Below are 26303 nucleotides of genomic sequence, written 5' to 3'. Positions count from 1 at the left end.
TGCCAGGGCCCCTGTGGGGGAAGCTATGGCTTCCTGTTTGCAAGCCTTTCTTTAGTGAAAATGCTTAAAACGGGCCAAACGAGAGCAGTGCTTATCCAGCAAAATTGCTGCTAGATGGAGCAGAAAGTGCACAAATGTTCTATGACACCCCAGTAATGAGGTTTTATATTGACCCAGCCACGGTGAGTGGAAAGGGCCACTGCTCCTCTCCTCTCCCCCCCTAGCTGCTCCAGCCTTTCTTCCCTTTCCCTCCATTTATTCTGGGTGCTTTCAGTCAGTCACTATCTGGTGGAGCTGCCTGGCTGGCCGGCCTCAGCCATGCAGGTAGAAAAGCACAACACCCATCACTCAAACCTCTACATCAACTATTCATAAAGCTCTATTATATTGTTGGTCTGAATAAAGGGCTTAAGGAAATAATAACTGTTGTTGTCGTTGTTGTTGTTGTTGTTGTCGTGGGGTGCTGTCAGTATACTGTACGTAAATCATAGGTATAATGTGACTTTTTTAGGTTGTTTGAAAGATTGACATATCATCAAGCTCAGTTGTTTACGGTAAAGCTTGTTATATTCAAACAAACCATAAGTCTGGCTAGAGAACACAACGCTGAACAATCTAAGCAATAGTTCTAATAAAGCGCTTAAACAGTCATTTCCTGTTTCACATGACGTTTATTGCCTTTGTGTAGTCTGTATCCACATATAGAAGTTTTCAAATTGATTTAAACAAGGCTATACGAACTGAACAGAGTAGTACCATTATTGTTGGCAAACACAGGTGTGAGCGTTGTGCTGTGACTGCTTTGATAACAGTGCATGTTTCCTCTTTGATCAGATTATCCCTGAAGACATCTCTCTCCCAGAATGCCAAGTGCCTGAGGCTGTGGGCCGTGAGGCTCCGTGAGGCTTCATGATGCATAGCTCCATATCCCTATGCTGCTACTCTTAAAGGTCAGGCTTCTCTGGCTGGATGTGTGTGTGTGTGTGGGGGGGAGCCAGGAGGAGAGGGGGTCGGGGGATAGATAGACACTGATCTCACTGTGATCTTTGAACAGTTATTGCATTCATAGGTTTGGTGTTCTGTCAAGCACCTAAGAACCCCAACGTCCTCCCCTCTCTGAACACTGACATTCAGACCTGAAAAAAAAAACAGGATTTTGACCCATCCATCATGTATTCATTAGATGTGTCCCTGGTTCTCTGGACCCTGACATAGATATATAGTGCTGGATGCTGCCTGCTGGAGCTGTGCCTGTCATGGTAACCAAGGCGCTCTCCCTCCCCTCTCTTCTCCTCTGCTCCGCTCTGCCACCCAGGCTGGGTTGGGTTCTCTCATTAGCAATATTTTTGTATGTCCGTCAGGGTAGCATGCGCCAAGCTATTTTAAGTAAATGCATCAACCACCAGTGAGATTTTGCAAAGTCTGCAGTCTTCTGATAAATGAAAAATGTATGCTTGGATGGGAATCATTTCTGTATTACACCAATGGCTATTATTATCTTACAGGGCTACACATATCATTTCTAGAGAGGGTCATTATTTTTTCGTAATTACCCTTCTGAACATTTTAACATCTTAAGTGAGGATTTTGTCAAACTTATTATACTCTAAAAATACATTTAACCTTCCTATCTACACGTTTCTCACATTTTATCCGAGATGCCAAGAATCGGTCACTGCTTTCAGACAAACATAACATACAGTAAGCCTCAAAGGTTGCCCATAATGCATTAAGGCTGTTTTCTTTTTGACAGACAGAATGTGACCTTTAAATGATTTTTGTTATGAGCGAAACAGAACAGGAAAATGTATGGGATGCAGCGGGACAGGGGGGATTTACGCACACCAGATTGATCCCTCCATGTCATTTTCATCTTGATCAGAGATGCTCCCGGCAACACACTTCTGCCCCATCACCTTCTCCTGTTTGTTACACACAACCATGTCTTTCTAATGGAAACATTGTGAAGATAAAGATTCTCCCATCCACATGTCCAACATACGTTGTGTCACCGTGAACAGGTCTCTCTTGTAAAATACATGTAATCTCAATGAGAACAACCTGTATACAAAAAGGCTCAACTGAAGAAATAAGTCCCACTACAACACAGAGGTTGAGACATAGCTTATGGTGTCTTACTAGCCTCCATCAATATGAGGAAATGAGAGGAACATTCCTTTCAGACAAGCGTGTTGGTCCATCACACAATAAAAACAAACACATTAATCATCTGAACAACATTGATAGATCATTCATTATTTTTCCTTACTGTTGTTGTCACACATTGTTGAATCCATTCACTGGGTAGCCAGAGCAGTTTGATAGAACTTTATAAGACACTTTCAGTTACGTACACTGCCATATCTTGATGAGCGGAAATTTGACATTGAGTCTCTGCAATAAAGATACTATTTTCTTTAGGAAAATTCAGCAAACATTCAAAAGAATTGGACTCTTTTCTCCAGTTTCTATGCTCACGGTTGGGATCGTTCGAGCTGCAAATGCCAAAGGCTCTACAAGAGAACAATGATAACAAATCTAGCAGATCTACCAAATGAAAAATGGCACTTCTCCCTTACAAGCAGATACATCAGTGTTTATTAAATCAATGGCAGACGGAGGAATCTGAAGGTAAAATAATGAACCACTTATAAATGATCTTTGCTTCACTGGGCCTTACCTGATCGGGGGCTGCTAGGGGACCACCAATGCGAGTTATATTAGGAGAGGTCTATTAATCCTCGCCTCTCATAGCTGACTATTAAACGGGAGAGTCCTCTGTGACTTGCTATGCACATCCTTTTTAATTTTCCTATGATAAAAAAAGAAGTCAAGCCACACGGCTCTCATTGATTGGGTGTAAAAGTTTCTGTTTCTCTGTACTGTATATCTCTCCTTGTGCAGCCTGAGCTTTTCCTGCTGGTGCTGTGGGAGCTACGCTAGGTCTAGGCAGCCCTGCTACCCCCCCCCAGCACACATACACACACACGCACACTCACATCCATGGCAACAAGGGAGCTATGGCAAGGCCACTCTGCTCTGTTCTCTCAACAGCAATGTGCTTTTAATTGAGTGACATCTAATCAGGTGGTGAAATACAGCGGTGGAGTTAACAAAACAGGTCAACAAGGGACAAGCAGCGCCAGCTGCACCAAACGCTATAACAGGACAGCTAGGCAGATAAGTCAAGATACCGAGGTGGCGAATCAGTCTGGTGGTTTTAATGAACCAAAATCACGGTGTCGGAGAGATTGCTGTGTGAGATCCTGGGGTGAATGTGTGATTGGATAGGAGGGGAGCTTCAGAAGAGACTACACAGGCTTTGGGAGGAGAAACACCTTTGATGTGGCTGAGGGTCTCACCAGCTCCATCTTAACACATATTAAACAGGCTCTTCGCAAAGGAGGAATATTTCATTACAGAACATAGCGGGCCATGTTTAGGGTTTAGGCTTTTTTTAATCAAATGTCAAATCTGTGGACTGGGGGAAACCATCAAGTTTCCAAACATAAATCACAGTGAACAGTCAGGACTGTGATTGTAGAGGTAGTGACATGCAGTACATAGATAAAGGAGTGAAGGCAGACGTAAGACTAAAATCTCCATCGCGTTCTTGGTAGGGATCATTTGAATTCATGGCCTTTCTGAGTATGCTAACCATAATCCCCTGCTCTCTCTCTCTCTTCATCCACCTGATACGGCAAACACGGTTCCCTTCATTCCTCACATCTCACTCAGTCTCTGTCTCTTTCTCTCTCTCTCTACTCTCTCTCTCGTTTCTCTCTCTACTCTCTCTCTCTCTCCTCTCTCACCAAACACATTTAGGAGATGTACTATGTGTTCCCTCTGCGTGTGAGAAATAACAGGCTCGACCTTTTTGCATAGTGTCATTCAGCGCAGCTGAAATAAATTAGATTTTAAATGCCGCTCCTCGCCAGCTTGACGCGCAGATACAACGGGCAGATTGGATCTCATAGAGGACATTGTTTTTGATACACCCCCCCAAGTCACAAATAATTGCCAATGAACTTTTGGCCTTTCGTCCAGCAGAGCAGGATGAGTCTCTCTGATGAGTGTGCTTCCTCTTAAGGCCTCGAACCAGAGGGAGGTTTGCCCTGGGAACAGTAGCCTACTGCGCTAACTTCCTACTTAGGGGAAGAAGAAAAAAGAAAAGGGGTCTCTTGTTAAAGTCACTCTAACAAATGTCTCCGTGAAAACTGCTGTATAAATACAACTGAAGAGAAGAGATTTAGCTGTGTTTGTATTTGTTGTAATGTATGCGAGATGCCGAGTGGGCTGGGCTCTAATTGGAAGCACCTCACAGCATGTGAATGTTACAGTCTGCAGCTCTAGTACTGTAGGTAGCATTGGCTTATAATGCCCCAATTTCTTTTTCGGTGGGGCTAACCTAACTGTGGTGCTATCTGTTTGTTATTGCTCGAGACAAATTTCATCTCAATATTGGTGCCAGCAATATCACCCTCCCCCCCCCCCTCCTCCAGCTGAAGGGTTGGAAGTTGACAGGCAGGGGAAGACAGCTAATCAAAAAATCTGCCAAACAATCGCAGGTCAGAGCCAAAGATGTTCTCTATCGCTCACAATTTCCTTTATGCAGAGCAGGCACCGACGTGACAGACTGACTGTGTGTGCATGCACTCGTGTGGGTGTGTGTGTGTGTGAGAGACAGTCTGTGTGTGTGTTTGTCTGATTCTCTGTGTGTGTGAGTGTGCGAATCTGTGTGCGCGTTTGTACAAACCTGTGTGTATGTTTGTTTGCATGCCTGTGTGTGTTTGTGGCAGGGCCACAGATAGGACCCAGTCACCCTTGCGACCCCCGGCCACACTCCACTTATCTGAGGAGAAGAGCAGTAGCATTAGAGAGGTCCGACCGCATCACCCTGAACCAGCCAATACGAGGAGGAGGGGCAGATAGGACACTTGTTAACAAATGCAGCGTGATCCCTGTCCTGTCATCACAAACCGTGTGTGTGTGTGTGTGTGTGTGTGTGGTGTGTGTGTGTGTGTGTGTGTGTGTTGTGTGTGTGTGTGTGTGTGTGTGTGTGTGTGTGTGTGTGTGTGTGTGTGTGTGTGTGTGGTGTGTGTGTGTGTGGTGTGGTGGTGTGTGTGTGTGTGTGTTGTGGGTTTTGTAGGGTAGTAGGTGAGTGAGTATGTGTCTCTGTGACTATGATAATGCCTGTGCCCACTGCTTTAAACAAGGGTGGAGACTCATTGCTTGTTTTTAGGGGGACTGGGAAGGAGAAGATAAAAAAGGAATGCCTGTGTGCCATGCGGCCTGCTGTGCTAGACAGAGCCAGCAGCCAGTCCCTATCCTCCTCATAGTGTTTCTGTCCACGTCCTTCTCTGTTAGCTATTACTGTGTGCAGACGAGGGGTGATGTTTACTCTGCTGAGACAAGCAAGTCTACTGCTCTGGGTGGCAACCTTGTGACTCCCCTCTCTCTCCTGCTGCCAGCTCGCCTCATGTCTAACCCTGGCCCTCACACAGGCAGCCAGGAGGCAGGGAGTGGAAATGCCTTTCATATTAACCCGATTGGTGCGTGTCCTTCAAGAATCATTCAGTCAGAATTTGTAAAAGGCGATACCTAACATATGGAAAACAATGGATCCACTCAGTTACTTAATAGAATAATACTGAATTATCTTTGTCTCCCGCTCTCTCCTTCTTTCTCTAACACAAATACACATATGCACACACAGGGAGGAGGGAAAGGGGAATGGGAATCCTTGGTAAAAAAAAAAAAACATTGTCAATGAAAACATGACTAATTAGATATTCTATCAAATTAAAAATAAAAATAAAACAATAAGACACACATAATAAGAAGCAAAGACATGAGCAAAGAAATTGCTATGTATTTGTAGATGTGTTACAGGTTAAGGACAGAGGAGGTCATTGAGAATGTAGAGAATTAGGGAATAATGAAAAGGACACAGATATAAATGAATAGAAAAATGCAGTCACTTCTAAATGCCTAAATTGAGAACATATCATGATAATCAGAAGGGACAAAGGTATGAAGAAGATTAAATAACAAGACATCTGGAAATGACATCTGGAAATTATATGATGATGAGAAAAATGCCAAATTTTGAAATTAATAAAACATATCAAATAAAAAATGAAATGATTACCAAGATTATGCAGGAGTTCAGGGTTCAGAGGTCAAGTTCAATATAAACAGGAAGGAGGAAAACCAATATGGCGGATGGATGTCTGCCTGCATGGAAGGATGTCTCTGGAAGAAATAAAGCAAGGTGAGGTAAGTACACTTCACTGTTAAGTGGTGTTGAAGCCCTACACCTACTTGACAATATGTAGCACTCAAATATTAATGGGACACAATACAGTAATAAGCACTGGAACACAGCAGCATAGTACTTCACAGCACTGTAGTAGTAACCCATTGCTGCAATCAAATGACAAAATCACCCTAGCGGCCTCATGGGTGGGATGTTATTAATATTTTTCATAATTTAATAATTAATAAACATAATTTAAACATTTTTTTTTAAATCTGGTGTTTCTATGTCAAATGGTTTTGTTTTATTTCAGTCTTCTGAGATGTACAGGACCAGTCAAAAGTTTGGACACACCTACTCATTCAAGGTTTTTTTAAACTATTTTCTACATTGTAGAATAATAGTGAAGACATCAAAACTATGAAATAACACATATGGAATCATGTAGTCACCAAAAAAGTGTTTAACAAATCAAAATATATTTTATATTTGAGATTCTTCAAAGTAGCCACCCTTTGCCTTGATGACACTCTTGGCATTCTCTCAACAAGCTTCATGAGGTAGTCACCTGGAATGCATTTCAATTAACAGGTGTGCTTTGTTAAAAGTTAATTTGTGGAATTTCTTTCCTTAATGCGTTTGAGACAATCAGTTGTGTTGTGACAAGGTAGGGGTGGTATAGAGGAGATAGCCCTATTTGACCAAGTCCATATTATGACAAGAACAGCTCAAATAAGCAAAGAGAAACGAAAGTCCATCATTACTTTAAGACATGAAGGTCAGTCAATTTTCAAAATTTGAACGTTTTTTCAAGTGCAGTTGCAAAAACCATCAAGCGCTAGGATGAAACTGGCTTTCATGAGAACCGCCACAGGAAAGGAAGATCCAGAGTTACCTCTGCTGCAGAGGATAAGTTCATTAGTTACCAGCCTCAGAAATTGGCAATTAACTGCACCTCAGATTGCTGCCTAAAGAAATGCATCAGAGAGTTCAAATAACAGACACATCTCAACATCAACTGTTCAGAGGAGACTGTGTGAATCAGGCCTTCATGGTCGAATTGATGCAAAGAAACCACTACTAAAGGACACCAATAATAAGAAGAGACTTGCTTGGTTCAAGAAACACGAGCAATGGATATTAGAATGGTGGAAATCTGTTCCTTGGTCTGATGAGTCAAAATTTTAGATTTTTGTTTCCAACCACCGCGTCTTTGTGAGACGCAGAGTAGGTGAACGGATAATCTTCGCATGTGTGGTTCCCACCGTGAAGCATGGAGGAGGAGGTGTGATGGTGCTTTGCTGGTGACACTGTCTGTGATTTATTTAGAATTCAAGGCACACTTAACCAGTATGGCTACCACAGCATTCTGCAGCGATAAGCCATCCCATCTGGTTTGCGCTTAGTGGGACTATAATTTGTTTTTCAATAGGACAATGACCCAAAACACACCTCCAGGCTGTGTAAGGGCTATTTGACCAAGAAGGAGAGTGATGGAGTGCTGCATCAGATGACCTGGCCTCCACAATCACCCGACCTCAACCCAATGGAGATGGTTTGGGATGAGTTGGACCGCAAAGTGAAGGAAAAGCAGACAACAAGTGCTCAACATATGTGGAAACTCCTTCAAGACTGTTGGAAAAGCAATCCAGGTGACTACCTCATGAAGCTGGTTGAGAGAATGCCAAGAGTGTGCAAAGCTGTCATCAAGGCAAAGGGTGGCTTCTTTGAAGAATCTAAAATCTAAAATATATTTTGATTTACTTGACACTTTTTTGGTTACTACATGATTCCATATGTGTTATTTCGTAGTTTTGATGTCTTCACTATTATTCTACAATGTAGAAAATAATAAAAATAAAGAAAATCCTTGAATGAGTAGGTGTGTCCAAACTTTTGACTGGTACCGTATATAAAGCATAATATGTGACTTGTTTCAGGAAACAAGGTGTATGTCTTGCGTCACTACTTCATAGGAGAGACATTTGAACATAAACTTTTTTTTTTATCAAAAAGATTTTTGGGGCAGAAATGCCTTCTGGAACATGTGAACTTTCATGTGCCTTAATTACAACATGTATGCCATCTGTAAATACAAATACATTTGTTAAATTACGAGACTAGTTGGTTTAGCCACGGAAAAAGCCAGGAAACTTCCCGCTAGCTATGATTGGCTGAGATAATGGATGGGCTGGACATGCCGAGACATGAGTTTGGATTGGTCTGCCATGTACCACGCTTCTGTCTATAACATGAGCCGGTCAGTATGTGTAAGTAATCCTTTCTAACACTACTTTTTTTTAAAGATATCACATAGTAGAACTGCAAAAATGTTGCTCTCCACTTTCTGGAGGACCAAGTTTTGAAATCAGTGGAATGCCCATTGGAATTAGAGTATGATAGCTAAGGAGACAGTAAATATGCAGAGGAAGTCGAAAAGAGAAAACACAGAAGGCTGTTGTAAGGGCATCCATGGTATCTGTGACAGAGAGTGAGAAGATTCCGTTCATGTAAGATTGTCTAGCTAGCTAAATTTACAGATATTATACACATTTTGTCAGAAAGTCGTTTTCATTTCCAGTTAAAGCGTACTGTTAGCTAGCTAGCTAACATTGAACCTGGTTGGTTAGCTACCTGCAGATTCATGCAAAAGAGTAACGTTATGAATTGGGATTATGGTTCATTGTTTACCTAGCTAGCAAGCTGCATGACGAAACAAAATACTCCACTATGCAAGTAACCATTTCACTACACCTAAAAATTGGCTTGCCATTAAATTGTAAATAATAATTTTGGTGTGAGTTTATTTTCCTGTAATAATGAAGACAAATTAGCTAAAGTGAAGGCGTTGTCAGCTATATGATGTGGTCATTATTTGAAATGGCTAGCCAGCTAACTTAACATTAGCTAGCTAGCTAACAAGCTAGAAACTAATCAAAACATTGTTTAGAAAGGATTTTTTGCTAGATTGATACTAAATTTATTTATAAACAGGTGGATTTATTTGTGTTAAAATACACTACTTATGCAATTTTTTACAATCATGCAGCCTGTAGTTTTGTGTTTATTCTTGTTCATAACGTCAACGACAAGTTTGGTGTCAGACGACAATAGAATGTACCTGATGTCATTGCGACAACTGTCGATAGATGTAGTATAAACTAGCCTTTAGTCTTAATTATTATTATTTTTTTTATACATGGACTCATGTGAATCCTTAACGAGATGGGTGGGGCTAAGGCTTAAGAGGATGTGAACGATGCTGAATGGGTGTCGACAAAGGAAGACCTCTCCAGCAGGTTAACCAAAACATTTAAGGGCCATTTTCTCAAAAGTGAGGTTACAAGTTTATCAACTTTCAAAGCATAATTACCTCTCCATTGCTCCTCAACTGTACTGTAGGATATAACATTTTCTACTTTTATCCAATGTTAAAATTTTTGCTACATGCTCGGCCTCTGACCGCAAGGGTAGTGCGTACGGCCCAGTACATCACTGGGGCTAAGCAGCCTGCCATCCAGGACCTCTACACCAGGCGGTGTCAGAGGGCCCTAAAAATTGTCAAAGACCCCAGCCACCCCAGTCATAGACTGTTCTCTCTACTACCGCATGGCAAGTGGTACCGGAGTGATAAGTCTTGGACAAAAAGGCTTCGCAACAGTTTTTACCCCCAAGCCATAAGACTCCTGAACAGGTAATCAAATGGCTACCCGGACTATTTGCATTGTGTGCACCCCCCAACCCCTCTTTTTACGCTGCTGCTACTCTCTGTTTATCATATATGCATAGTCACTTTAACTATACATTCATGTACATACTACCTCAATTGGGCCGACTAACCAGTGCTCCTGCACATCGGCTAACCGGGCTATCTGCATTGTGTCCCGCCACCCGCCACCCACCACCCGCCAACCCCTCTTTTACACTGCTGCTACTCTCTGTTCTTCATATATGCATAGTCACTTTAACGATACCTACATGTACATACTACCTCAATCAGCCTGACTAACCGGTGTCTGTATATAGCCTCGCTACTGTTTTCTAGCCTGTCTTTTTACTGTTGTTTTATTTCTTTACTTACCTATTGTTCACCTAACACCTTTTTTGCACTATTGGTTAGAGCCTGTAAGTAAGCATTTCACTGTAAGGTCTACTACACCTGTTGTATTCGGCGCACGTGACAAATAAACTTGGATTTTATTTTATTTGAAGACCGATTTGAGCATGTCGGTCACATATTGGGATGCAAACAAAAAATGTAATACATTTCAACTCTAAATCTGACATGGAACAGGTGTCTTTTTTTTAAAGCCCATAACCACGTGTGTGTACTTTTGTTTCAAAGAAGACTTGTTTAAGACTACCAAGAAACCCTCTGCGTGACCCTGATTTAGCTCACTGCAGTAAAAGGCTCAAGATAAAGAAATACAAATCTGTTCCACTAAGTGACAGTGGTGGGCTACTTTGGTGGTCACTGAATCTCAGACATTTAGTTCACCCCCCATAAAAATCAGACAGGATCTTTTTATCATCCCATAACAGAGGCTAGACCATACATTACACGTTTGGTCATCTTCAACACCGCTCAGGAAATTAGGAAGACTTAGCAGGACACCAGAGTGCTATACTGTAGATTGTTAAAACAGCTACATTCACTCTCTAGTCTCTCTCTCACACATATAGTACACTGTGTACACACCTTAACTCAGGCACATAAGTGTGCACACTTTCATGTAGGCTAGTTTGTGAAACAACAAAGTAAATATACAAAACCTGAAACAAATGATCAGGCACCAAGACAAAAGAACAAGGCATGTTGACTTCACTATCTATGTATATCCAGTCTGTGTAACTTTTAACAAACATTACATCTAAGCCCCCTGTGTCCTTGATGAGTTATTTTGCCTCAGATACACATATGCAGAATGTTCCCTATCCATAATCCATGTTTAGTCACAGCACTGCCTCCAACACTCAACCATAACACACTCTAACTTCACAACAACCATAATGTTTGAAAACTTAACGCCACAACACTGAACCACTTTAACACTAACCTTACTGCTAATAACTTCATAAAAAACAACACTAAACAGCCTTAATGCTGGAATTTCACAACACCAAACTCACTAACAACCCTCCCGCCTGCCTCAGTCCATAGTGGAGCTGGGAAGGAAGCAGCACGAGGTAGTGCAGAGCAGAAGGGAGATCTCACGGGTATTAGCAGCTAATTGCCATCAACGAAACAAGCTGCACTTTCTGGAAGGAAAAACAATCTATATTAATTCCTCCTATTCTCCCCCGTAGAATACACGCCACAACTTCTTGGGCACACAAGATAAATGCTTATACCGTAATTACGACTAATTGTACAAATAATTGCAACGTTTTCGTGCCACCTAAACCCCGACTCAAACAAAAGCAATCTATGGCTCTTGGCTGTGGAACAGAGAGGGCCCTGGCTGGTAGAATATGAAGGATTCAATTCTTTTCACATCTCTCTCTCTCTCTGTTCTTTATAGGAAACATGACTGGGCAGAGAATTAATCTGCTTCATGGAAATAAATCTAAAAATCCAAAAATTGACAAAGGGATGGTAAGGGAAGGGAGGGAGGAGGGAAGGGAGGGAGGAGGGAAGGCTGACAAGGAGTCATGGATGTTCCCAAAGGAGACATGCTCTTAAAATGGGGCTCATCTCTACAACCAAAACATTTGAAGGCCCCGGGACCTTAACGCTCCAGGATGGCATCTTTGAGATAATATCCCCCTTTTTAAAGGAGAAAACACAAACAACAAACACAACATCACCTGTACGTCCAGATAGCCTTCTGCTGCAGGTTTTACAGCCTAATCCCTTTCATTTTGGGTCAGGATGATATTAGTGCTTTCTCACCGCTCCGGTGGTCAAAGCACACTTCAAAGATGTGATTCTCTCACCAACGGAGAGGAGAGGGAGAGGGCAGGAGGGAGACCAAGGAAATGCTCAGTCTATTACAGACAAGCCAATCATCAAAGAGAAATTACTGTACACTTCACTGGGATATGCTAATTCCAAATGAGATGAAAGTCATCAAAAGATAAGCACTGAGATATTTTGCATCTACAAATTGAAAATGTCTTGCTTTCAAATATAGTTGTTTTTTCCGCTAACTTAGGTCCAATCTGGGGTTGCATTGGTGTTGGGGCAATTTGTAATGAATTGGCAAACAGTATGGGAATGTCACATCATATTAATGGTATAGCATTATATTATTGCCTAGCCCTAGACTTAACAGAGAGTACACATCAAGTAAAAAGACAGTCTTTTTAAACTCCAATCTGATTAGCATGGATATCACTTGTCATTCATCATGGTTTCATTTGTTTCCGGCATAGATTATTTTGTGAGGAAGCCAGAACAGAGTTAGTTTAAACAATAGAGACACACGGAGACAATGACCATATCCTCAGGGAGCCCCAGACTAAGGAGATAGTCAATACTTCTGTGCTACAGACACGTCAAAACGGCTGGGTCAGCTCCAGCACACATTCCTCTCACCCTGGTTACCCTCTGAATGCTCCTTTCCAATCTTTTTTCTAAAGAGGAGAGCAATCACTACAGCCAGTACAGCCCTGAGGTGTGAACTGTGTTTATGAGTTTTGCCCTTATGCTTGACATTTGATATGGAAGACCATGGGCTTATGCTCCAGTCAAGAGGGATGAACAGTAGACAATGTCGATATTTCCCCCAACATGCAGAGTAGGCATACACACTCATAACAGAACACGTGTATCAGCAAATGAAAGTAGTGGACCAGAGGGTTTGGATGGAATAAATAGCTTGCTACAACAAATGACCTGACACCACAAATACATGACACACAAACAAGCTGCAAAGATATGCCAAGGGGTTAGGTTTCTTTAGAAAATAAAAGAATAGAGTTTGACCATAAAATAAATGCATGGATGTTTGCGAATGAGGGGAGACGCAAGGCAGTCATCGTTGCCATTGAAAGTAGTAGGTAGGCTAGTGTTCATAAGCATCAAAGCACCTTCATCATCACAGCCTCATCGAGGGCTGCAGACGTAATAGTTTTGTATCCGTCACTCCTCCTCCAGGGACAGTTTATGTACCGGTACACCATTGGAGGTCAAGTCAGAGGATTCAAGGTTCTTCAGTAGAAAAACGTCTCACCTACACGCCATTTGATGTCTTCCCCCACCCCATCTTCTCCCCCCACCCGATGTCTCCCCCCTTTCCCTCAGAATATGATGGGGCTTATCATAAAAGCGCAGCGTGGAGATATTGTCAAGACCGCTTTCAAGTAATCCTGATTAAAAGCTTGACTTTTATTCTCTCAAGAGCACTCTCTCTCCCTGCCCTCTACCATGGCCCACAAGGGTGCCATTCTAGTGCTGTTGGACTCCATCCATTCACCATGCACCCCATCTGGGTGTAATATCACATATCAGGTGCTGGGCTGGCCCCTGTTAAATCATCCGTTTTGTTGTCCTGCCTGTATAGATAACTGGCTCAGCCCAGGCAGCTGTGTGTGTACACACCAACACCACAGATATTACTGTAGGTTAGAGAAGAGAAATCGGGAAAGGAGAGGAAGTGTTTTAGGTCATACTATCTAAAAGCACTAGTTTAAAACAGACATGAATAGTTACTGATGTAGCCATGAGAAATATGAAAGTATATTTACATCTAGATGACAAAAAAGTACTTGGGTAATGACTTGAGTAAGACCTTAAACTATGTGCCAGTAGGTGGAGCCTGACACAGCTGTGTGCCTGTATGTAGGAAACTTAATTGTGGACTGGGAGGATTATTTGTCCATTTTTATTTGTCCTTTATTACACAAGCACTTCCTTGCATTATTCATCACTATTCATCATTATTCATCGTCAAACAGAATCCAACACCATGTTTTAATCACACACAGATTGACAAAGCTGAAAGGACGGGCAGGCAGAGACTCTCCTCTCCCCTCAGTGCGTCTTTGTTCAGTGTCACCAATGTTAAAACATCAACAGATTAAACATCTTTCTGTGCAAATGTTGTTCCTAATTTCAATGGAAAGAGGGAAGCTTACATACTTTGTGTAAATGGATAAAGAAATGAACCTTTAATAAATGGACAGTATGCGTAACATAACAGAACAGGGGCAGATTGCTGTTTGTGACTGTGTGTGGTGGACTGACTCTCTCAGCAGGGGGCTGTGTGTCATCACACCTCTGTGTTCCCTCTCTTTTCTGTCCCTATCTACTCTGTGTTTCCTCTCTTTTCTGTACCTATCTACTCTGTGTTCCCTCTCTTTTCTGTGCCTATCTACTCTGTGTTTCCTTCTCTTTTCTGTCCCTATCTATCTGTGTTTCTCTCTTTTATGTCCTTTCTTTACTCTGTGTTCCCTCTCTTTTTGTCCCTATCTACTCTGTGTTTCTTCTCTTTTCTGTCATTCTCTACTCTGTGTTTCTCTTTTCTGTCCCTATCTACTCTGTGTTCTCTCCTTTTATGTCCTTCTCTACTCTGTGTTCCCTCTCTTTTCTGTCCTATCTACTCTGTGTTTCCTCTCTTTTCTGGTCATTCTCTACTCTGTGTTCCCTCTCTTTTCTGTCCCTATCTACTCTGTGTTTCCTCTCTTTTCTGTCCTTCTCTACTCTGTGTTCCCTCTCTACTCTGTTCCCTCTCTTTTCTAGGGCATTGTAACCAGGAGAGGAAGGGGATGGAGAAGGCAGAGAGCAGAGAAGAAAGAGAGGTACCCCTATCCCCTCACAGAGACAGACCCCAGACAGTGGTGATGGTGTTCCTGCTATCTTCCTGTACTGAAGCTGTCACTCGTAGCGTCAGGGCTGGGAGGCAGGCAGGCAATTTTAGCGCTGTGCAGAGGAATCGATACCCCATCACAGCACGTTCGCGGGCAGCACACCGCCCTGAAGAGGCTGCAGCGCAATTTACAGCATATTGTTTTTGGTCTCTGACGCAAACAGGCCACCGCCGTCTAGAGCAATAGAAGGAGCATGGAGGGGCAGGACTAAGTCAAGGCGTGTCATTGTCATATCTGCCTTATCACTGGACAACATGGAGGGGACAAGGAGGAACATTCATATGAACCACCTCAGACCTCGTCCTCAGACCAGGGGAGCGCTTACAAAGGCTGCATGATGCATCAATTTGTCTGAAGCTAAATCTTTGAGGCTAACTTGTTTTACTTTCTTATTTGCTGACTATTGTACATGAGACAATGTCAAGGTAGGAATCAGAGAGAGGAGAGAGCAAAGCATCAGCCCAGGTGGTCAAGATGCACACTACAGGAGGTGTACAACAACACATGCAACAGATGATTCATTTGGTGGATAAAAAGCAGCAGCTATGAGTACGTGTATGCTGCTGTTCACTCACCGGTATGCCAACAAGTGCCTTGCATACACCTGCAATCATTACCATCACACAGCGGGACAGACACTCTGGAACAGACACACTGTGCACAGTAGGCACTATGGATTAGGATAGAGCAGCAGCTCCAATAGGATTCAKACTAAACAAACACCAAGTAGCCTACACTACAAATAGTCTGGTACACATACCTTCAAATAGATACGGACTCTGTCGAAACGACAACGCTGATACAGTAAATAACAGTGATGTGAATAGGCATGTGTGAGATGAAGAATGCGATCTGGTTTAATCGATAGCAACAGCCTCTTATGGTGACACGCTTCAACAATCATTACTGTTATGCAGATCCTCTCTTGCTTGAGACACATTGTGTTCTTGATATTCTATAGGCCTGCCTACAGAACTCTAGGGAGATCTAGGCTACAGTAAACAACGCCTCTCATGTTCATACAGTGAACACTGTGTGTACCTTACCTGATCTTCTGTTTCTGTGTTTGGCATTGTCCTGAAAACAAGCCCACAGGGTTTTCAAGTACCTTTTCAATCTAGGTATATGATGGGGGTTTATGTGGTGAAGGTCCAGCCAGTGTGCTTGTTGTGTTCAATCACTAATCTTATCCAGGAGGCACGGTGGGAAACAGGGCTATTATAGGTAGAAATGAAAGAAAAATCATTGCTGTTTGATTGATGGACCTATTCCCCTGGGCGATAAGCCACTATTTCATTTTCAACAACTGCAACTGACACAATCCTCTGTAGCTAGGCTGGTTACTATACTGTAGGTAAATCTCTTTAAAATGATACTTTTATACACTAGAAAATCAACAGAGGTAACACAGTCAAGGGCACTTAATGTCTGTCTGTCTGGGTGGGTGGTTGCAGACAGACTAACTACCTCTAATGTCACTGTTGTGGCTTCTCTTTAATAATGCAGCTGTTGTGACGAGACTAGACGAGAGAATGCCTGTATTGGGATATAGCTGAAGAGCGAGTCTTTAGACTAGATTGATAGTGATTGGCCAGGGAAGTCAAACAGAGCTGGAAGTGGCCTATTATTTGGCTGTGTTTTTAACAGCTGGAGCAGGAACGTCATTACGAGGAGAGCTATGGTGGTGGCAGAGCAGGAACTAATACGCATGAGGAGAAAAGCAGACATTAGGGTGTCTGGGACACCTAACCCACCACAGCCATTAAACTAGAGTTAAGGGTAAACAGGGCTTTCTAAACAAGAAGTGTATTGTTTGGCTGCTAGGCTATGCCTTAAACTAGTTCAATTAGATTATTTATCTACACATAATCATATAACTCAATGATTTTCCCCAGATAAGGTCCAGCAAATAAATTATTACACACGCAGTTAATGTGTACTGCACAAATAATTGCTTTGCTTCTCAGTTTGGTTTCATACAAGTCTCAAACCATTGAGCATTTAGGGACCAGCACAAAAACACTAATTTGATTTTGAGGCTCAAGATTTAAATCTACTTTACCACCCAGTATATTCAGTACGTCAGTGCTACAGTCAGTACATCACTCCTCAACCTCATCCACTCTGCTCAGAACAAGACCTCCATCTTCCATCTCACCCAATAAGTCATGCAATAAGGATGTGTACCTTCTAGTGGGAAGGCAGAGGGCCATGGGGCTGCATCCTGACATTTTCATTTGGAGATAGATAGATATCCATCTCTAATACCTTGACACTGTTTAGGAGGTGTCAGTCCTGAATTTGATTAGTAATCAATAGATGATGTACATAGTGCTGGAATAGGGTGGAGGGGGCAAGGACGGCCATGTGTGTTTGCGTCTCAAATGGCACCCTATTCCCTTAATAGTGCAGTACTTTTGACAAGGGCCCAAAGGTGCACTATAAAAGGAATAGGGTGGCATTTGGGATGCAGCCTATTTCTCCAACCCCCTCATCACCATTCCAGAGAACATCCCTTATTGGGATGCAGCCTCTCTTCATCACCATTCCAGAGAACATCCCTTATTGGGATGCAGCCTCTCTTACATTCACCATTTCCAGAGAACATCCCTTATTGGGATGCAGCCTCTCTTCATCACCATTCCAGAGAACATCCCTTTTGGGATGCAGCTCTCTTCATCACCATTCCAGAAATCCCTATTTTGGATGCAGCCTCTCTTCATCACCATTCCAGAGAACATTCCTCATTGGATGCAGCCTCTCTTCCTCACCATTCCAGAGAACATCCCTTATTGGGATGCAGCCTCTCTTCACACCATTCCAGAGAAATCCCTATTGGGATGCAGCCTCTCTTCATCACCATTCCAGAGACACCCATTATTGGGATGCAGCCTCTCTTCATCACCATTCAGAGAACATCCCTTATTGGATGCAGCCTCTCTTCATCACCATTCCAGAGAACATCCCTTTTGGGATGAGCTCTCTTCATCACCATTCAGAGAACATCCTCATTGGGATGCAGCCTCTCTTCATCACCATTCCAGAGAACATCCCTTATTGGGATGCAGCCTCTCTTCATCACCATTCCAGAGAACATCCCTTATTGGGATGCAGCCTCTCTTCATCACCATTCCAGAGAACATCCTCATTTGATGGAGCCTCTTCTTCATTACCATTCCAGAGAACATCCCTCATTTGGATGCAGCCTCTCTTCATCACCACTCCAGAACATTCCTCATTGGATTGAGCAGCCTCTCTTCATCACCATTCCAGAGAACATCCCTTATTGGGATGCAGCCTCTCTTCATCACCATTCCAGAGAACATCCCTTATTGGATCAACCTCTCTTCACAACCATTCCAGAGAACATCCTCATTGGATGCAGCCTCTCTTCATCACCTTCCAGAGAACATCCCTTATTGGGATGCAGCCTCTCTTCATCACCATTCCAGAGAACATCCCTTTGGATGCATCTCTTCATCACCATTCCAGGAACATCCTCTCATTGGATGCAACCTCTCTTTATCACCATTCCAGAGAACATCCTCTTTTGGGATGCAACCTCTCTTCATCACCATTCCAGAGAACATCCCTTATTGGATGCAGCCTCTCTTCATCACCATTCCAGAGAACATCCCTTATTGGGATGCAGCCTCTCTTCATCACCATTCCAGAGAACATCCCTTATTGGGATGCAACCTCTCTTCATCACCATTCCAGAGAACATCCCTTATTGGGATGCAGCCTCTCTTCATCACCATTCCAGAGAACATCCCTCATTGGGATGCAACCTTCTTCATCACCATTCCAGAGAACATCCCTCATTGGGATGCAGCCTCTTTCATCACCATTCCAGAGAACATCCCTCATTGGGATGCAGCCTCTCTCATCACCATTCCAGAGAACATCCTCTATTGGGATGCGCCTCTCTTCATCACCATTCCAGAGAACATCCTTATTGGGATGCACTCTCTTCATCACCATTCCAGAGAACATCCCTTATTGGGATGCAGCCTCTCTTCATCACCATTCCAGAGAACATCCCTATATGGGATGCAGCTCTCTTATCACCATTCCAGAGAACATCCCTTATTGGGATGCAGCCTCTCTTCATCACCATTCCAGAGAACATCCCTCATTGGGATGCAGCCTCTCTTCATCACCATTCCAGAGAAATCCCTTATTGGGATGCAGCCTCTCTTCATCACCATTCCAGAGAACATCCCTTATTGGGATGCAACCTCTCTTCATCACCATTCCAGAGAACATCCCTCATTGCGCATTACTAGCGCTTTCCACAAGGAAATCAGTGTGCATATGAGGCACATAAATTTGAATTTTCATCATATTTCACATGCAGGGAATATTAATCAGCAGCTACATCCCTACCGACCAAAACTCATCCATATTCCTGATCTGATTATTGCTCCGAAAGCCAGTGGCGATAAAACAGGATCGATATGCAGAATTGGTGAAAACACGGCCAGAACAACAGCAGGACACAAAGGCAAAGAGCAGGAGGAGAGAAGTGGAGAGAGGGCAGATCAGAGAAGAGAATGAGAGAGCAGAAAGGGGAGAGAAGTGGAGAGAAGGCAGAGAAGAGAAGGGGAGAGCAGAGGGGAGAGAAGTGGAGGGCAGAGCAGAGCAGAGAAGAGAAGGAGAGAGCAGAGCAGAGAGAGAAGGAGGAGCAGAGCAGAGAGGGAGAGAAGTGGAGGAGAGGCAGAGCAGAGAAGAGAAGGAGAGAGCAGAGAGACAGAGCAGAGAAGAGAAGGGAGAGAGCAGAGAGGGGGAGAAGTGAGAGAGAGGCAGAGCAGAGCAGAGCAGAGAAGGGGAGAGCAAAGAGGAGCGGAGGCAGAGCAGTGAAGAGAAGGGGAGAGCGGAGAAGAGAAGGGGAGAGCAGAGGGGAAAGAAGTGGAGAAAGGGCAGAGCAGAGAAGAGAAGGGGAGAGCGGAGAAGAGAAGGGGAGAGCAGAGGGGAAAGAAGTGGAGAAAGGGCAGAGCAGAGAAGAGAATGAGAGAGTAGAAAGGGGAGAGAAGTGGAGAGAGGGCAGAGCAGATAAGAGAAGGGGAGAGCAGAGAGGAGAGAGGGAAAGATGACTGGTAAGTCAGACTTTAAAATATTGCATATTGATGAGAGAGAATGCAAAGGCCTGATCTTCTGTTGTAAATATCACAAAGGAAACATGCATGCACATCTGATGTAGTCACAGACGAAATAATCAATTATGTTGAGGGAAATTAATGTCACAGTCAATCTTCTCAGTGAATTTGTTGTAAATAATGTGACATCTGTAGGTCTACTCTTTGCTTTGGAGGTGCAAATTCTCAAAGCATGGTGCAAAAGAAAAACATATATATTTATTTACATAAGATAATGATAATGCACACAGCTTTCATTACATTCATAAGTTGAATGAGCATAGGCTATGTGCATGAAACACATTGTTAACACACCTAGTAAATATGGCTGGGGAATTTAAGGGAGGCAAAGATATTTTCAATACATTTTTAAAGTGGAAAATGTAGAATCCTGTATCAAAACAGGATTGGCAGATTGATGAGTCTACCTGTACACCAAACATTTATTTTGTCAATGCATACAGAGGTACAGAACAGAGTAGGATTTTAGTTTTTACATTCCACATGGGGAAACCTAGACACAAATCAAACATTTTCCCTCTCTTCAGCACATCTGAAAAACTGCCGCAGAAAATGAGTGACAACTTTATTCCTCATGTGTTACGTAAACCAACTGAACCAGAAAGAATAAACTGAATCTTTAACTAAGAAATGTTCCCAGCGTTCTAGGCTTCCAAGCATTTTCTCAATAAAGTTTCACCAAATTGAGAGTAATTTCTTTGACAGACAGGCTTTATGTGATAGAAGGGGACTTTTACCCACATAAAGAAAAGAGAGTTTCAAACAACACAACAGATAGCAGCTGTTTAAAAGGCCAATTTCCCAGTCCACATTGTCATCGTCACCCCTTTAACGCCAAAAGCACATACACACTCTAGCATCAAAGGCCATTGATTTTCTAATCAAGAGCAAATGATGATTAAGGCATATATGCTCCCTTATCTTTCCGTTTAAAATCCTCTTTTCTGGATTCAGTTTGACTTTGGGTGTTTTCCCCCGCTGTTGAAGGGAATCAGGGGAGGCAACGACACCATGTGACTGAAGGTGTCATAAATGATTAAGTCACGCAGAAAATAACTGTGCCACCCAAAAACCTGCCTGGTTTGGAGGTGAAGAAAGGCTCGCATTGTGTAAAAAGAGGATGATGTGTAAAAGGAGAATAGGCCTAGGTCTGCTTTTCAATAGCTATCCTTCAATATTAAGAGATAATTTGTCCCCTAAAAGTAGATGTTAAAATGAGAGTAGTTTATGGAGGTTGGATAGGAGATACCAACCCCTGCCAGGGGCATCAATAACACCCATTACTCATCCCTGACTGACTGAGGCAGCTGTAAGGTCTAACATAGAGTACTATTAATTCCCCCTCTGGAGCTCTATGGACTCCCCCGCTGCTCCCATACATCCATCCCTAGCTGGGGCTTCCTGGATCTGGGCAGCAATAAACAACATTTAAACCACTGCCTTTGAAGACTCGTAGAGTCTGAGTCCTTCCTTTAGCTTGATAAAGTTAACAAGTTAGGCAACGCAACACTGCTGTTGACTACTAGCCCTCAGGATGCAGCTTGAACGTACATTCTATCTTACCAGACTTTAATTATCCCTGCTTTCTCCCCTGGCCTGTCTGACTCTGTATCTGTTTACCCTTTCTTTAATGCACCTGCCTGTGGCTCCAGGATTAACCCCTGCCGTAGCCTATCTAAAGCCCAGTCTGGTGTATCTGGTGTAGGTCTGGCCTGGGCTGAGGTCTGTTTGTCCTTCAGGAGGATGGTTGCCTGATGAAGACCTAAGGGTCGAAACATTGTTATAAATAAAATCACCTGGGAGCGTGAGCAGCAGTGTGCAGTGTTTTCCTTCCTGTTTTCCATGATTTCACCTACAACTCCAGCACCTGCAAAATGTACCTGGATGTGTGAATGTTCTTCAGCTTTTGGCCTGGAGCTCAGCTTAACAGAACTCTCTCTTTCACCCCCCCCCCCCCCCTTTATCCACGCTGACTCTGTATCTCTCTCTTTCACCCCCCCTCTTTATCCACGCTGACTCTGTATCTCTCTCTTTCACCCCCCCTCTTTATCCACACTGACTCTGTATCTCTCTCTTTCACCCCCCCTCTTTATCCACGCTGACTCTGTATCTCTCTCTTTCACCCCCCCCTCTTTATCCACACTGACTCTGTATCTCTCTCTTTCACCCCCCCTCTTTATCCACGCTGACTCTGTATCTCTCTCTTTCACCCCCCCTCTTATCCACACTGACTCTATCTCTCTTTCACCCCCCCCTCTTTATCCACGCTGACTCTTAATCTCTCTCTTTCACCCCCCCCTCTTTATCCACGCTGACTCTGTATCTCTCTCTTCACCCCTCTCTCTTTATCCACACTGACTCTGTATCTCTCTCTTTCACCCCCTCTCTCTTTATCCACACTGACTCTGTATCTCTCTCTTTCACCCCCCTCTTTATCCACGCTGACTCTGTATTCTCTCTCTTCACCCCCCTCTTTATCCACGCTGACTCTGTATCTCTCTCTCTTTCACCCCTCTCTCTTTATCCACACTGACTCTGTATCTCTCTCTTTCACCCCCCCTCTTTATCCACACTGACTCTGTATCTCTCTCTCCAATCTCTCTTTATCCACACTGACTCTGTATCTCTCTCTTTCACCCCTCTCTCTTTATCCACACTGACTCTGTATCTCTCTCTCCAATCTCTCTTTATCCACGCTGACTCTGTATCTCTCTCTTTCACCCCTCTCTCTTTATCCACACTGACTCTGTATCTCTCTCTCCAATCTCTCTTTATCCACACTGACTCTGTATCCCTCTCTTTCACCCCCCCTCTTTATCCACACTGACTCTGTATCTCTCTTTCTCCAATCTCTCTCTTTCACCCCCCCTCTTTATCCACACTGACTCTGTATCTCTCTCTTTCACCCCCCTCTTTATCCACCTGACTCTGTATCTCTCTCTTTCACCCCCCTCTTTATCCACACTGACTCTGTATCTCTCTCTTTCACCCCCTCTTTATCCCCACTGGACTCTGTATCTCTCTCTTTCACCCTCTTCTTTATCCACACTGACTCTGTTACTCTCTCTCTTATTCCACCCTGACTCTGTTACTCTCTCTCTTTATCCACCCTGACTCTGTATCTCTCTCTCTTTATCCACCCTGACTCTGTATCTCTCTCTTTTTATCCACACTGACTCTGTATCTCTCTCTTTATCCACCCTGACTCTGTATCTCTCTTTTTATCCACCCTGACTCTGTATCTCTCTCTCTTTATCCACACTGACTCTGTATCTCTCTCTCCAATCTCTCTCTTTATCCCTCTATTCTTCTCTCTCCTTCTTGACACACTCTTTGGTCTGGGATTTAATCACACTCACACGCCCCTGGACATCATCAGTTCCTCTGTCTTTAATAATACCATCCACCTAAGTACCCCTTTCCTGCAGTCAAATGACCTAGTGGCCTCATGGGTGGAATGTTGTTAATATTTTTCATAATTTCATAATTAATAAACATTATTTCAAAAAAAATCGCTGAAGATCTGGTGTTTCTATGTTTTGTTATATTTCAATCTTCTGTGATGTATATAAAGTGTAATATTGGGATGCAAACTCAAAATGTAACACATTTCAACTTTATATCTGACATAGTACAGGTGTGTTCTTTTTGTAAGCCCATGACCATGTGTGTGAGGTGTATACTTTTGTTACAAAGTAGATTTGTTTAAGACTACCAAGAAACACTCTGTGTGACTCTGATTTAGCCCACTACAGTAAAAGGCTAAATAATATGGAAACCAACCCACATCGACCAGCTAGAGGTGAATATTATCTGTGCAGAAGACCACTGACAAAGGCACTGTTTTGGTGCTCAGATGGGAAACTGGTACTCAGTACAGGATGTTGTCTTCTTGGAGTCAGAGTGGTGAAAAAGAAGAGAAAATAATAATTGCAAGGCCCAATAGCTTTTGATGAATAGGGGTCATTGTGTTACAGCTGCTTGTGTTAATTACCCCAGTTATATGAGTTATTACTCTCTGTGTAAACCTCTCTCTCTCACACAAACCAAATAATGGGGAGGGGGATGTTTATTTTCAGATTCATCATTGCTACTATCCAACAACTAATATACTGTAACTACCATTCCTCAAAACCCTGTGAATGTTCTTTATCTACTCAACTTCACCTGGTGGTAATTGATGGGTGTTCCTAGTTCATCTCTCCCTATGAATGCCTCTTCTTTGCCAGCAGCAAACAATCTTGCGTCCCACTGCTGGCTTGCCTCTAAAGCTACGCAGGGTTGGTCCTGGTTGGTCCCTGGATATGATACCAGATCCTGCTGGAAGTGGTATTGGAGGGCCAGTAGGAGGCACTCTTTACTCTGGTCAACAACAAAAAATATCTGAATGCCCCAGGGCAGTGATTGGGGACATTGCCCTGTGTAGGGTGTGATGTTAAACGGGTGTCCTGACTCTCTGTGTTCACTAAAGATCCCATGGCACATATTGTAAGAGTAGGGGTGTTAACCCCGGTGTCCTGGCTAAATTCCCAATCTGGTCCTCATACCATCATGGTCACCTAATCATCCCCAGCTTCCAATTGGCTAATTTATCCCCCCTCCTCTCTCTTGTAACTATTCCCCAGGTTGTTGCTGTAAATGAGAATGTGTTCTCAGTCAACTTACCTGGTAAAATATTTTTTTTTTTAAGTTAGCTTGATGTTTTCAGTTCTGTATCTATCAATGGTGTTTCCTCAACGCAAAGGGCTGTGATGTGACAGTGTGAAGAGCTAAGAGAGGGAGGAGTAAATACCTCCAGCATGGTGGAGCAGAGCAGAAAGACTGAAGGATTGGTACAGTTCTGTGGCAGAGCAAGAGAAAAGATGGAAAGCAAAGCAGGCGGACACTCGTTGGTTGCACGGTTCTATATGGATGGAAAGATTGGGACGACAGCGAGTGAGAAGTAGTTTTGTTCTCTATGTATTTATTCGTATCTGGTGGACGCATATGCTTGTTGAGTGCATCTCATCTCTCCATGTAGCTGCTCAGAGAGAGGGAGATGAAGTTGTGCCATTTTTAATCTGTTTATTTGGCTGTGTGTAGTGGAGTCATTGACAGCTTCATATAGACATAACAAGGTCTTTAAAAGCAGATGCCTTTTTGCACTTTCCACAGTCTAGTGTTCATATGAATATATCCGCTTTCATACTTTTGTATGTAATCTATGAAGGCCTATTCTGTGTGTCGTCCACACGCCCAGCTCATGACCTTAAAAGGTGACTGCTTGTTTATGATTTGGTTCATTAAAGATGCACTACACAGAAATCGCTCCGCCATCTCATGGTTGCTAATATTCTAATAGTTTGCCTAATTTCAGTTCATGTGACAAAACAATCAAGTATAGTGTACAGAATCATTGCACCATCTAAACCAAGCTGGTGTACAAAATCGGAAGTAAAAAGAGCAAAAAGTTCCCTCTGTGTCCAAATCACTAAGTACTTAAAATGGTCCACTCACATGCGCACAGTGGTGAAGAAGGCGACAGCACCTCTTCCCCCTCAGGAAGTTGAAAAGGTTTGGCCCCTCAAATCCTCAAAAAGTTCTACAGCCAGAGGTCCTGGATGGCAGGGAGAGGATCTTGAATGGCTACATCATTGCTTGATATGGTAACAGTACCGCCCTCTATCTCATGGCGCTACAGAGGGTGGTGTGGACAGCTCAGTACACCACTAGGTTTGAGCTCCCTGCCATCCAGGACCTTTATATCAGGCGGTGTGAAAGGAAGGCCCAGAAAACCGTTAAAGACTCCAGCCACCCAAGCTATAGACTGTTCTCTCTGCTTCTACAAGGCAAGTGGTACCGGTGCATCGAGTCGGACACCAACAGGCTCCTGAACAGCTTCTATCTCCAAGCCATAAGACTGCTAAATAGCTAACAGAATGGCTGAGTTGACCCTTGTATTTTATTTTTATCACTCTTTGCACACTCACAGGACTCTACACACTCAAGCACACTGACATTCCAACACACACATAACATTCACACACATTTATACTGACTCTACACACACACACACACACACACACACACACACA

General features: G+C 43.1%; 1 protein-coding gene across 1 annotated transcript in view; it reads right to left on the bottom strand.

Annotated features, from left to right (window-relative positions):
- Positions 1-5910: 5910 nt before the first annotated feature.
- Positions 5911-26303, bottom strand: part of LOC111966947 (calmodulin-binding transcription activator 1-like) — a 73071-nt gene continuing 52678 nt past the window's right edge. The window contains exon 4 of the mRNA XM_070444554.1: positions 5911-6255. Within this exon, the coding sequence (XP_070300655.1) occupies positions 6169-6255 (87 nt within the window). The 3' untranslated portion in view covers positions 5911-6168. The remainder of the gene's footprint in view (positions 6256-26303) is intronic.

Source organism: Salvelinus sp. IW2-2015, linkage group LG7 (genome assembly GCF_002910315.2).
Source record: "Salvelinus sp. IW2-2015 linkage group LG7, ASM291031v2, whole genome shotgun sequence".
In the NCBI taxonomy this organism is placed as follows: domain Eukaryota; kingdom Metazoa; phylum Chordata; class Actinopteri; order Salmoniformes; family Salmonidae; genus Salvelinus; species Salvelinus sp. IW2-2015.
Note: the sequence above shows the minus strand (reverse complement) of the source record. Positions and strands in the feature narration are given on the sequence as shown.